Source organism: Phasianus colchicus, chromosome 14 (assembly GCF_987193195.1).
Source record: "Phasianus colchicus chromosome 14, bPhaCol1.hap1.1, whole genome shotgun sequence".
In the NCBI taxonomy this organism is placed as follows: domain Eukaryota; kingdom Metazoa; phylum Chordata; class Aves; order Galliformes; family Phasianidae; genus Phasianus; species Phasianus colchicus.
Genome location: NC_143449.1, coordinates 16,415,675 through 16,429,931, shown reverse-complemented (window position 1 = coordinate 16,429,931; position 14,257 = coordinate 16,415,675). Strand labels below are relative to the sequence as shown.

At 48.4% G+C, this 14,257-nt stretch overlaps 1 protein-coding gene across 3 annotated transcripts in view; it reads right to left on the bottom strand.

The window, feature by feature from the left end:
* Positions 1-293: 293 nt before the first annotated feature.
* Positions 294-14,257, bottom strand: part of GPC3 (glypican 3) — a 120,075-nt gene continuing 106,111 nt past the window's right edge. The window contains exons 8-9 of one of the 3 annotated variants that reach the window (XR_016471146.1): positions 2,350-3,638; positions 294-932 (exon numbers count right to left, since the gene is read on the bottom strand). Coding sequence is in view for 2 of the 3 variants with exons in the window: in XM_031594226.2 (XP_031450086.2) it covers positions 3,469-3,638 (170 nt within the window). In the remaining variant the exon portion in view is untranslated. Of the gene's footprint in view, positions 933-2,152; positions 3,639-13,284; positions 13,620-14,257 lie in introns of those variants that run through there. The other 2 variants (XM_031594226.2, XM_090150342.1) reach the window with 2 other exon arrangements.

Genomic DNA, 14,257 nt, shown 5'->3' with positions numbered 1-14,257 from the left:
GACTGTATAAACATGCCAGGGCTGCTTCATCTGTCTATATCAAAACTTCAGTTACCTCATCTCTGGGGAATGTCCTTCAGTAAGGCTCTGACAATCTTCTTTAGGGGGTTGGTGGCTGCTTTTTTTTGTGGGGTTTTCCTTCTTCCCCCCCCCAAGTTCTTAGCCCTCCCCAGCAGCAGGCTGGCACCCACTACCTGATTCACATGGACAAAACCTCTTCACACGGACATTTTCACCATCTTTGCAGCATCTCTTACATCACAATTCTTTACCATGACCCAACAAAAGGCAAAAAAAACGAAGTCCCACTCTGAGGACCATCGTCCTCCAGCAGGATCATCCCACGTGCTCCCCCTCCAGCTGCAGATTTCAACACCTCCAGACCTGGGTCCTTGCTAAAGCAACAAATCAGGCACAGGCAGGGTTTGTAATGCAACAGGAGCACCTACATCCCCGCTCCCAAGCTGGTACAGATGAAGGAACAATCCTGAAAATCTCCCCTGAAAGACAGCACTGAAGCAATCTAGATCTCAGTTCTCAAACCAGCGAGAGCTGTGAGCAGCAGCTGTTTCAAGCAGCTGTTAAGTGTGTTAGATTACAGCATCCCATGCTTGACACTATTAGTCAATTGATTAATGAATGAGGCGTTCTCATCCAACAAAAATATTTTGGTTTTGCAGTATAATTTGAAGCATGGTTAGTACAGAAGTACATTACGCATGTAAAGCACGTGCTGGAATCTCATCCTACCCTCAGACACTGGCACAAGGTGCTTCTCCACCCTCTGCAGGCTGCTTGCAAACTCACCTGGTGCTGTGCCACTGCTGCTCCATCCTCAGCAGGCAGTGCTTGTATTGCCATGGGCTGAGCACAGGTGTGGTGACAGAACTCACACAGAGGTCAGTGTTGGGAGCCCACCATCAAACAGGGCACTGTGGGGAGATCATGGCTGAGTTGAGAGGATGAGAAGGATTGGCTTCAGATTGCTCCAGGGGAGGTTCAGGTTGAATATTAGGGAAAACTCCTCCAAAAGAGCAGTGCTGCACTGGCACAGCTGCCCAAGGAATGGGGCTGGGAGGGGGTGACCATCCCTGGAGGTGTTTCAGAACCATGGGGATGTGGCACTTAGTGATGTGGTGATGGGCATGGTGATGGGGTGGGCTGGGGTTGGACTTGGGGATCTTAGTGGTCATTTTTCAACCGTAATGATTCTATGATTCTAAGTTCACTCTCAGTTACAGCTAAAAAAAAAATAATTGGATGAAGATTATAAACCATTGCAAAACCTTGGTTAAAACACAAACCCACTGCAGGGTGTAAATCAACAGCTTTCTCCAAGTTATCACGCATTATTTTAGAGACTTGGCAGATATAAGGCTCCAAAGCTGTTTTTTGTGATCTCTTTTCATAACAAAGTCTCAAACAACATAGCTTTGCTAAACAGCATGTCCATGCACCGAGAAAATGGGCTCAGCATGCTACAGAAAGGCTTTCTGTTGACAAGCATCAACATCACACCGCAGCAGCGCAGAGCAGGGAAACCAGGCAGCTTTTGTAAGATACCCAGCGAGACACAGCCTGCACTGTCTGCTGTTTATCCAAGGAGGAAGCAGCACACACAATACCTTCAGCACGGGATTAGAGACAAGAACATCCTCCATGCTGATCACAGAGACGCATGCTGGGCAGCAGTACTGCATCCCTCTGAGCAGAACCCACGGCCCTCCTGTTCCCACCCCCAGCACTCCAGGGGGATGAAAGAAAATGATCAGAAGCGACAAGTGGCTCTCATCACATATTCCCTTTGGTGGGAGCAGAGGCTCATGGGCACAGCCAGGCACAGTGTTGAGAGCAGGGCAGTGGGAGGCTTGAAGTGCAGAAGAAATCCCTTGGCCCCCACCTTTTGGGTCCCCATCCTCATGCAGAGCTGGAAGTGAGCTCCCAGTTCCCCTCTCCACCACGTTGTGAGCATCATGGCATGGAAAGCAGTCACAAGGCTTTGAATCAGTGCAAATCAGCTCCACCACTTCAAAGCAACAAGAGGTGAAATTTCCCTTCCCCAAACCATTTGATTGTGTGGTTTGGATTTCCATGCTTTCTCCCAAAGATACAGTTCTTTTCTTTTTTTTTTTTTTTTTTTTTAAATAAGGTTAGAAGCACACAAATATTTAAAGCATGCACATAAGTGTGGTTGTGTGCGTGCATGTGTGCACACAGGCACACTGCAGCTTAAGATACTGCAGATAGGATCACTCCAGTAAAAGCAGCATCTTAATCTGAAATATGTAACCATTCTGGCTGGGAACCAAACCAAACATTCCCTGGCCCCTGCCCATTTCATCAGCCTACCTGCAGCCCTTCTGTGGTGCCCCTGAGTTGGGCATTCCAGGCTGCCCATCCAAGACCAGAGCCGAGCATCACAATGCCGAGCATCGCCTCGCACACCAGGAGCTTACTTGCTGTGCACCATGTCTAGAGCAAACGACCTTTATTTTAGAGACAGCTTAAGCAAAGTAGCATGCAAAGAAACACTTGAGCAAGAGTCTCATCTGCCTCTGGGATCCTGCAAATCCTTTTCTTTTCCTCCTTTGTAGCACAGTGTGTTGGATGCGTTATTCATCCCCATAAAGCACGGCGGTGTGCACAACCACGCTGTCTGTCCTTTGTCTGGAGCTGCGTTTGCAGATTTCCCATGGGAAAGGTGGTGCTTTGCTCCAAAGAACTCCACCAGGGCGTTGCACACATGGGCATCCTTGGTGGGGAGCCACAGCTGGAGACCAGAGAAAGGCAGTGCTCCTATTCTCCATCCTCACTCCCAACTGCTGTGAGGTTCCCTCACTGCCACCTGCCTGGCAGCACTGGGGCTGGTGGCACCAGAGCTATGCCAAGGCTAGCGAATACCTGGCAGTCCCAGCACGTGTACCAACAGCATCTTTCTTCCTTGACCTTATATCCGATCTTCCCAGTCCTGCCGGGTTCTGTTCCTGGCCGGGTGCCTCAGGGTGACTCCCCAATTTGGAGAGAGTACAAAAATTGCATCAACCACAGAAAAAGTCTGTATTAAGTCAACTGGGAACAGAGGGCTGATATTTGCTGAGAGTACTTCATAAGTCGTAGGTGTTCTTTACCCCATGCACATTCAAACAACTCAAGATGAAACGCGCCCTTCCATTTAAAGGCAAGGCAGAGCTCAGTCTTCCAAAACTGCTAGGGACAATTTAATATCGACCTTCTTATATTAAACAGGATTATCTTTAAAAACCACTGCGACGTATTTACTAGTTTACCATGAACAAACCCTTTTTTTTCTTTTTTTCTTCTTTCTTTTTTTTTTTTTTTTTGGTGAAGATACCGTATTATTTTATAAAATCCACTCAAGTCCTTTGCCCTGTCTTTGGCAATGTGCATATATTCCAGGGAGATTCTGAACATTTTCCTCATTTAAAAAAAGGGATGGGAAGGCACTGCTCAGGGCCAGCAGCCCAGCAGCAGGGCTAAGGTGATGGCAGCAGCAGGGCCAAGGCGTGGGGCCATGCTGCTGGGGTCAGTGTTGGGCACAGCAGCCCCATTCTTGTTGTGCTGGTTCAGCAGCTGCTTGTTGGTCAACGTGTCATCCATGTCCAGGTCATATGACAGCTCTGAAAGCAGAAGGAGAGAGCTGGTTAGTGGCAGTTTGGTGTTGGGAGCACCCAGCCCTACCTGCAATGGGGCAGCCTGGCATGGGTGAACAGGGCAGAAGAGCTCAGTAACATCCCTGAGCCCTCCAGCCAGCCCTCGGTTCCCCACAGCAAACCTGAAATCTGAAAGACTAAAAATTCACAACTCTAAGGTGCTCCAGAAAGAAGAGATCACTGAATCATAGAATGGTTGGGTTGGAAAGGGAGGTGGTTATGTCACCATCCCTGAATGTGTTTAAAAACGATTTGGATGTGGTGCTCAGGGACATGATTTAGCAGGGGGTTGTTAGAGTTAGGGTAGTATGGTTATGTTGCGGTTGGACTTGATGATCTTTAAGGTCTTTTCCAACCTGAGCAATTCTATGATTCAGTTCCAATCCCCTGCAATGGGCTGGGTGCCCTCCAACAGATCGGGTTGCCCAGGGCTCCATCCAGCTTGACCTTGGGCACTGGGGCAATGGGGTATCCACAGCTTCCTGGGCAGCATATGCCTTGCCTCCCTCTGAATGATTTCCTCCTAACGTGTAACCTAAATCTCCCCTCTTTTATTTTAAAATCATTTGCCCTTGTTCTGTCACAATCAGATAATGTAAAAAGTTGGTTTCTCTCCTGCTTGTCTCCAGAGCCTTTAAGGCTGGACTCCCCCAGCAACCTCAAACTTTCCTCACAGGAGAGGTGCTCAGCCCCTCTGAGCATCTTTGTGGCCTCCTCTGGACCAACTCCAACAGCTTTAGATAAGAGGATTTGGCTTGTTGAAGTGATGCTCCCAAAAATCAGCCAAGAGTGGGTGTTCAGCAAAGCAAAGAGTGTCTGCTCCCCATGCATTGCAAGGATGGGTGCATGAGTGAAGAAATCCTGGCCAGCACAAATATCCTCCCAAACCATGTACCAAACCATGTACCTCCTGCTGTGAGGACCTCTGCATTTTGGAGTCTTTCATAAGCATGCATAAAATATGTTGCTTACAGCACTTTCAGCACACCCATCCCATCAACTGTCCACCTCATCAAAGCACCAGAGTCTGAGGAATGTGAAAGGATGTCACGCCACCAGCCTGCCGCTGTTGCAACATGGGGACTTTGAGAAGGAGCACATGGAAGCTCCCACCCAAGAAAACTGTGTAAAAGTTCTGATAGTGTAAAAAGTTCTGATAGTCCTGGCAGAACTTACAGAAGGGATTGGAAAGGGTTAGAAGGGACCTCTGGAGATCATCTAGTTTAACCCCCTGCTAAAGCTGGCTCTGCTCTGTTCAGCCATGCCAGTTTATCACCTGGATGCTCTCGGTTAAGCCTGCTGGCTTCATCCCCAGAGCTTGGCCTTTGGATGCAGAGGAAGCTGGTGGCTTCAATCAGAAGACAACCTGGCTCAAGCCATTCACAAGCCCTCGTGGATCACCAGCATACTCATGGGCTTGGATCACCCCACCCCACCCCTGAGAAAGAATCCAAGAGGCTGAACAAACACTCCAGCTAAAAAAACGCCACATCAGCCCAATGAGGACCACTGCCAAAGCAAACACTGCAGCAATATTTCTTAATCAAAATCCCCAAACAAACACTGCAAAACAAAAGCATAACAACAGCAGTATGACAAGTGAGGTGGCTCAGACCATCAAGAAGGGTCAGAAATGGCTGGAAGGGAGAACAGGAGGCCAGGTGCAAGCCAAACCTGCCTGGTAAATGATCTATAATGCCTCCAGCAGATTCCCAGACCATGCAGTTCCTCCTCTCTGCAGCTCTCCTGCTTTTATCCTCAAGCTGCTGTCCCCTGGCACAGCGCACACCTCCCCCATGCAGCAGGGCAGGCACAGGGTGCAGCAGTTGAACCCTCTGGGAAAGGTCCAACCCATCAAAATGATGATTTCAAACTGTAATTGGTTTTTGGGTTTGTTTTTTGTTGGTTTTTTGGGGTTTTCTTGTTTTTTTTTGGTTTTTTACAGGGGAAGTTTTCAAATTCTGAGATTTCACCTGACTGTGAGCAATGACCACTTTTCAAATCACGAGATTTCAAAAGAAGAAAAAAAGGTAACAGAAACCCTCTTATCATTAGAGATTTGAGAGATGCTTTCCTAGCTTTGTTAAACCGCTTCAAAGCTTTGTGCTGGGGTGTGGCATTGTTTTCAAATGCTCCTTGCATTGCTTCCTTCTCTGGGCTTATGTTCAGCTGTATCTTTAAGCTAATGGATTTAGCCATATGTCTTTTATTTTGTATTAATAATGGGTCTGTAACTGGTGGAAATACATTCCATTCAGATTCTAATGAACTTCGGTATCACAGAATCGTTAAGGCTGGAAAACACCACTAAGATCAACCAGTCCAACCCCACCCCACCATGCCCATAACCACGTCCCTCAGTGCCACATCCCCATGGATACAGAGCACCTCCAGGGACAGTGATCCCACCACTCCCTGTGCAGCTGTGCCACTGCATCACTGCTCTTTCAGTGAAGATTTTCCTAATATCCAACCTGAACCTCCCCTGGAGCAATATAAGGCCATTCCCTCTGGTCTTTGATACATAGAAGGAAGAAATAAAAAATCCTCTCCTCTGACTGATCAGAGGCCAGCTGATGACCAAGTCCAAGTCCAGCTACACCCTCTCTAATTTGCAACAGTTTCTGCCACCGAGTGGCCCTTTGACTGCAAAGACTTTGGGGGGGGGGGGGGGGAGGGAAGGGGGGAAAGATTAAAAGAGAGGAGAGAACTCAAAAAATCTGTTTCTGTTTATAATCAGTTGGAGCCCAGAGGGTATGACCAACAATCTGTGTTAATTACGTATTCAATCTTCACTCATTCTGGCCCCTCTTGTCCTCTGGGCTGTGGATTAGATAATCCCCTTAAAATAATAGTCAATCATTAGCCCGGAGAATTTTTTGCCTGCAAGCAGAGCGCTGTGCTGTTTCCTGGCATCCTTCTGCAGCCCATGCAAGACCCCCAGCCCAACACGGACCACTCCCCCCTTTATAACCAAAGCCCCTCTGACATGTTGCTGCTCCTGGGACAGCAAAAGCTGCAGCTCTGCTCCCTGCCCCAGCTGCTGCCACCACTGACATGCACAATTTGCACATCCTCAGAATGCAGCTGAGACATTCTTCCATGGATTAGGACTAGGTGCACTGCTTCTGCACAAGCTTATTGGGTGCAATTCATTAAGAAGCCCTTTTTTCCTGATCTGCATAGTTACAAAAAGCAGCTAAACCGGGCAGGGATTGTTTTGCAGTTGGCATAAGAAATTCCACCACAGCTGGCACCAAAAAAAGCCAGGAGGATAAGCACCGGCATGCCAGGAGCGTTACAGCAGGCAGGCACATTCCTGCACAAAACACACCGATGCCTCCTGAAACAGCCCCTTCTGCCCCTAAAAGGGCAAGACAGCCTCAAGCAAATAACTGATAGCAAACCCAGCTCTGACAAATGACATCAAAGCAGGCAGTGCCTGGCTCCAGCGGGCAGCTCTGTGGCCAAGCCAGGAAAGGAGAGCCCAGAGCCTGCAGCCAGGGAATGTCATCTCGTCTGCCAAGGCAGATGGCTCAGCAATGGACCTAATATAGTAACATATTCATCATGGATGGCCGTGCACGGAAACCGCTTTGCACAGCCACTTGATAGCCCTGCTGCTGCTGGGGTTGCAAAGGGGATGTGGAAGCATCATGCATAAAGCAGCGTGATCGCAAAACGGGGCTGCTGAGCCATCCAAGGGACCTGGGGGGACGTGGTGATGGCTCTTGTTTGCACATGATGGAAACTGCAGTGTGAAGGGAGCGAGGAATGGATCACGAGTGTGTACTTTCAGTCAGCACAGAACGCATCCAGTAGGAACATCTGACAGCAGGGCAGCGTGTCAGGCTCCTGCCACTCTTGTGATCAGCTGTGAACATCTGCCTGCATCGTCCTTCAGGACTGGTCTAAGAAAGCATATGCTACCATCAGGATGATGATCTCGGTGGTCTTTTCCAACCTTAATGTTTCTGTGATTCTATGATAGTTGCAATCTCTGGAATGCACTGCTGCTTCCTTCAATTTTTTAAGCAGCAAGCCTCACCAGTTTGGGAAACAAACAGCCATGAATGCAGGAGACTGGCTGTCTCCAAAGCAAGACTGGATTTACAAAAGAGATTTCTGGGCTCTGTAAGCCCAAATTGTTGAGCTCATAACAAGATGAAGTGTAAGAGCCTGCAGTACCACAGCTCAGACCACCTAGCCTTGGTCACAGCTCTCTCCCTTTCTATAGCACCAACCAATCCAACATGACAGTGTTTGCACCTGAAATCCAGAAAAACAGTCCAACTGCATCACATCCTGGTCCTGCTAGAACACAAAAGCTCTGCTCACACCAGCCTGCAGCTACCTGGCTTCTCCATGCAGTCAGCTCATACTACAAGCACACCTCTACCTCCACAACATCCAGACAAGTGTTGGAGTTACAAAGCACACATGGCCACAACTACATGGAGAGTCAGGATCTCCAACCCTCCGCTTCTCCAAAATGCCTTCAATTCCTCATAAGGCCCAGCCAAGCCTGGCTTCATCTCCCCAGGGAGGTTTTGCCCTCCGGTTTATTACCAAAAATCCTGGAGCACCAACAGGTTTGCCATCGGCCATTGCGCAAGGAGCAGCCTGGCTGTAGGTGTGGCCGCGCGGTGCGTAATTACGGCGCTGAGTGGAGCCGTGATGCTTGTGTTGGCATGGCAGCCAGATCAGCGAGATGGATGCACAGCATGTGCATGGTCTTGCGCCTCTGTTTTGCTGCCTCCTCCGCAGCAATTTAGGAGGTGCGGCTCTTGGCAGTGTGGATTTAAATGGAAGGAAAAAAAAAAATCCAGCTCAGCATCATCCTGCTGCCACCGGCAATGTGGCTATGGGAGATGGTGCTGCTCAGATGGTGTGGTAAAACCAACTTCCCAGGCAGTAATCCAAGGGAATGGGGTTTGGGACTGCTGATTTGCAAACCACGGTTTTGCCTGCTCGCCTGCACAGCACTCCATGGCTGCAGCACATGCTTTCACGGAGACCCAGAGAGCAAAGCAGCACCAGTGGAGGAAGGAGCCATGGAGGGAGGAATCAGAGACTATGGGGACACCAGCACGTGGAAGAGGCAGGCATTGGAGATGGGTTGGGAAGGGTGCAGGGTTTAGCATGGAAGGGCGAGAAGCTCCAGCTCAGGGTGTGAGAAAGGGTACGTGGACAACCAGCCATGAGCCCTGCAGGACAGCCATTATGCACACTCCAACCCTCCAGCTCCCAATACTGCCACAGAAGTCTCATCCAAGGATGCCTTCAGGCTCTCTTTGGGATAAAAAGCCCAACGTGCCACACGGAATGGGGGAGAGGGGCTGCTCTGTGACCCCAATTCTGCCCTTCCACCCCACTTAGGTCAGAGGCTGGAGGAGAGGAAGAACTACCATTTCTGATGTGGGGCTGTGTTTACCTCAAAAATACACTCATTAAATTCCTCTTTGCTCCTTGATACACTCTAGATATACCCTGAAGAGAATCTGGCATTTGCAATTGCATTAATCATTTTTCCTTTGGCAGCAAGTGAAAGGGTTTCTGAACTGTACTCGCAGAACAGAGCCACAAAAGCATGCTTAGCAAAACACATTCATGTAATCTATTAAAAATTAACAAATCCCATTAGCATTATTAATTGAAAGCGTCAGAGTTCTTGGGTCCCATTCCCCTGTCTGATATCTAGATGTACTGCCTGGGAAATGACCTGCTACCTAAAGGAGCTAGGAGAAAAGAATTAGGAACAAGGAGCTAACCAGGAACAGCCCAAAGCATCCACAAAGGCAGGAGTCAAGGAGAAAGAAAGGAAAAGCTGGAAACAATAGATTATGAACAGATGCAAAGTGAGGCAGGAGTACATGACTGGGTCAGTGTCCCTCCAGATCCCCCAGTCTGCTCCCAGCACTGATCTCTGGAGACCCCCAAGGCCTAAACCCACAAAGTGTTCCCTTCTGATCACTCTGCTGCCACCTGAGACAGGAATGCCAATGGTCCTGGTTTCAGCTAAAAGCAGCCCTCAGGGAAGGAGGATGTTTCTCAATGCTCAATCAGAAAACTCACAGTGGTGTTAGGACACCCAGAAATATCTGACATGTTCCTTTGTGACTCACTGCATGTAGGAACCAGCCTTGAACCATGTCCAGGCCACAGAGATTGGGGTTCTTGACATCAAGAAGAGGAGTCATCATCCCTGGAGATGTGGCACTGAGGACATGGTTTAGTTGATATGGTGGGGATGGGTTGGTGGTTGGACGTGATGATCTTAGTGGTCTTTTCCAACCTTACTGATTCTATGAAGGAGGCAACCAACCAGAAAAGTGCTTCTTCAATCAGAAGGGACTGGGGCTTTGCACAATGTGCTCATTCACTAAAAACCAGATTCCTCCAGGCCATCACTCATGATGCCAAGGTGAACAATTGGGATGAAGCTTCAGGTGACAATCCAAAATTTTGGGCTGAGAACTGCCCTATGGGCTCAGTCCACCAGTAGCAGGTATGGTCACACACGGTGCTTGGCACACATCTTTCCTACTCCTGAAGCAGCACCCAAGGTTTTGTGCTCCTCATCCTCCTGGAACAGCCAATGTGGAGTGAAAGGCAATGCACACAGACCATGGGTTGAGGTGAGAGCACTGCCAAGGAAAGGGAGCTGAGGGGCTCCAGCACTGCCCAGCGTTTTTAATTGCATTAAGCTGCTAAAATAAATAAATAAATGCATACGAACCTGGCTTGGCATTAAAACTGTGCTAAAGTAACTCCAACCCATAAAAATGGAGTAATGCAGGAGGCCCTGGGAAACGTCACTGTGAGCAGCTTTCCCACTTTATATAGAAAAAGAAGGCTTGGGTTCACAGACTGGAACTTTTTAATGGCTCCAGGTCATGTTCACTGCACTGTGTGCTGGAAGGAGCCCCAGGAACAGCTGCTGAAGTCTGAAACCAGGATCTGGCTTTGCACTTCTGCAGCGAGAGAGCCCAAATTAAACCCATCTGCTTACTAGGTGCACGTAACGTCTGACACAAACCCAGGGCTCGTTCCGGTTCCCTGGGCAGAGCACAAACCCTGGTCCTAGAGGTGGTGCCCAGGGGAAAACCAACGTCACCCCAACTGAACATCAGGACACCATGGCTACAGTGCAGAGCTGGACCCATCCCACTTGCTCTTTCCTTGGAGCCAAGGGGCTCCCCAGGCATGGTCACACAGGAGCACCCAAACTGCTGAGGAATGCTGCAGCTCTCAGCCCAGCAGTGAGGTAGGGAGTGGACAACACAACGGGCTCCAAGCTCCAGCTCCAGGAGCTCCTCCTCCCCCTCAGCCCTATCTTCAGCACTCCCAGCTCAGCCTCAGGAATGTCACAATCGCAGTGGAAAATCAAAATAAAAAGGCTACGTAATCCAGTTTGTAAATCCCTTGAAAAATACAAAATCCTCTATAAAACGGATTACGGAGATTAAAGATAGAAGTTTCCTGGAAATCAAGAAGTGTGTTTCAGCCTCCCTCTTCTCCTCACCCTCCCAAGAAAGGGAACAGAGGCTCACGGTGCTCCTCCCGCACACGATGCACAACCACACTCTTTCCCAGCAGCAATGTGCCCCTTGTCTGCAGGTGGCTAATGGGTGTTTCTTCTTGATTTTGTTCTTGATGATGCTTTGACCCAATGTGCATTGGTGGAAATGGGAATGCAGGTGAAAATCTCCCTGCATCAGGGAGAGGGGGAGATGCCCACAAGCCTCCCGCATGCTTTTTTCTTCATATCTTTCCAGGCAGATCCCAGCAGGCTCTGGGGAACAGTGCAATCATAGGCTGGAGGGAACCTCAACGCCCCCCCAGCCCCAACCCCTGCCATGAGCTGGGTGCTCCCAATCAGATCAGGCTGCCCAGGGCCCCATCCAACCTGGACTTGGGCACCCTCAAGGTTGGGGCACCCACAACGTCTCTGGGCTCTGCAAGCTGCAGGAGTCCAACAACAGCCACAAAGGGACTTTCATCCCTGCAGGCACCCAGCTGGAAATCATCCCCTTGAATCAAGGCACTCTTCTCACAACCCAGATGTTCCCCTTGGCTGTGCCAAGCGTGACGACGTTATCAGCTGGAGAAAGCCCAGACACACATGTGCTGATATTACTCTGATAGATTAATATCTTGACACACAGACGGTGGTAGCAGATCAATTTCCTGTTGGGAATTTCCACTTTGTGAGAATTTCTGTACTGCCATTCTTGTTTGGAACAACGAGAAAGATGGCAATATTAGCATTCCCAGCAGAGCACGGACTCAAGTTCCCAGCCTGGTGTTGCTCAAGGATTGGTGCAGCTGCAGATGCCTGTTGGGAGCTGCAGCCCGGTCACTCTGAATGATGCTCACAGAATAAGGATCAAAACACGGCTTGATCAAAAGGACATTTTATGAACACTGCAGCCAGAGTTGAGTGCTGATGTGAATACTTCCATTCGCCTTCATATTTGCTCCGCTCGGTGCTAATAAAATTAACACCCTTTTAAATAACACGTTCAATTTTTATTTGCTTCATGTTTGTGTGCCTTACGGCTTTGAAAACATATCCTCTGAACCTTTCCATCACTTATTGAATGGCGAGCAGTGTGAGGGTCAGAAAATCACTTTCTGCAGAGGAAGAAGTGGGCTGGGTGCTCGTACTGCTGCTTCACCTGCTTCACTTGGATTTTTCCACCAAAGGTTTTTCTTATTTCTTGTTGTTCTGTGGCGTGGTTTGTTTTGCTCCCTGCGACAGAGGCTAAAGCAGCCAGACCTTTTCTTTCCCCAGCAAAAATCACTGTCTGTAAATAAACAATTAAAAACTGAGCCAAGCACCAGTGGTGTCAATGCTCCTTTGAATGCAGACAACAGAAAGAACAAAGTGGTGAAAAATTCAGCCTCTTTTCTGCTCTTACACTCACACATTAGAGGGAAAATGAACTTTCCAGCCCAGGACAGGGAATGCCTTATTGGTGCAATACAGCCATTTAACTCTACTTTAGAGATGTTCATCTCAAAAGCCAGAGCAGAAAAAAATGGTTTACCCCCTTTTATTTATTTATCTTTTTAGTGCCAACTCACCTTAGCTGAAAAGCACATTGAGATTGTAATTATGGGAAGGCCTCATCGAGTAGATTTGTAAACTCAGCTATCGGTCTGAATTACTGGAATTAGCAAGGCTAATTTAATGTCGCTGTTCAAAATAGCTCAGATTTGGAATTTCTTAATGGCCTTAGGAGAAGGAGCCTTTATGCATACTGCAATCTAGGCTTCATTCTTAGACCAAATTCCTTCTCATAGATTTTGTGAATGCCCTGTTTTGTAGCCAACACAAACTCTGTCCAGTAAAATAATGTAAGGACTCGGAATGAAAGGAGATTAGCTGTTCCCTGCTCCTGTTATTTTAAAGCAGAAATAACTTTGGCTTCTACTGATTCATAGACAAAGCTTGAAATGCAAAGCATGCTCAACTCTAGATTCAGCATGAAAAGGGCCTTAAAATATTCCCGAGTGCAAGTAATGGACTTATTAGAGGGATGAAAAGAGGCACTTTTCACAGAACCCCAAGCTCTTTAGTCCTGTCATATCAATAATCTTGCTTAAGAATTTCATTCTATTTACATTTTGTTGCCTCCGAAGTATCCTGCCCGACTGATATGAAACGAAACATTTGCACGTTTGAAGAGCTGGTTTATTCCTGGTAGCACTCAGCAGCGCTGTGCTGAATGGCTGTGGATCACCCAGCGTATGCGTGCCGACGTGTGGCACAGCGATGTTGCCCGGCACACACCTCCATCTGACAGCTCACAGCCCAGGAGGTGATTCTCAAGGCTTGCTTAAAAGCATCATCTTTAAATAATGACAGTCGGCGGTGCTGGAACGCGCTGTACCTGCAAGCTGTTCTCCTCTTCTTTATGTTTTACACCCACAAAAACAAAGCTGACAATGAGAGGGAGAAAAAAAAAAAGCTTTACGGATATCAGGAAAGAGATCTGCCTGGCTGTCTTTCAGCTATCAAAATACACTTTTTCTCTTTTTTAATGGTTTAACATAAAATCAGCACTTAACTACAAGAAGTAATTTTGCCCAGAGACCCCAAAGCTGTGACAAGTGGCCCTTCCAGGACACCTCTGCACGGTGCCTGGGAGCTCCCACAGACAAAGCACAGGGACTGCATCTGCCTCCCACCCCAAGGCCTCACAGCTCACTGCAGGCGCTAATTACGCTCTCTGCTTTGCAGAGATTAATTAAGCACTGCAGCCCCACAGTCCCTGAGAGCCGAGCAAAGCTTCCATTCGCTGATGACTAAAGCTGAGCGTAGATTGCGATGTGGATCCATGAGCATCAATGGGAGAGCAGGGAACAGCATCCGAGTGCCCTAATTGCTTTGCAGCAGCATCCCCCTCCTCTCCGGGATGCTTTTAATTCCTCCAGACAGGTCCCAGCATGGCCCCCTGCATAGGGACTGTTTGAGGCTGTGTTCTGCAATGCTCCCTATGGCAAGACATGGAAAACCAAACATGCCAGAAGCAAAGTCCCACAGCCACCTCTCAGTCCCCCTGCACCAAGACGAGCAG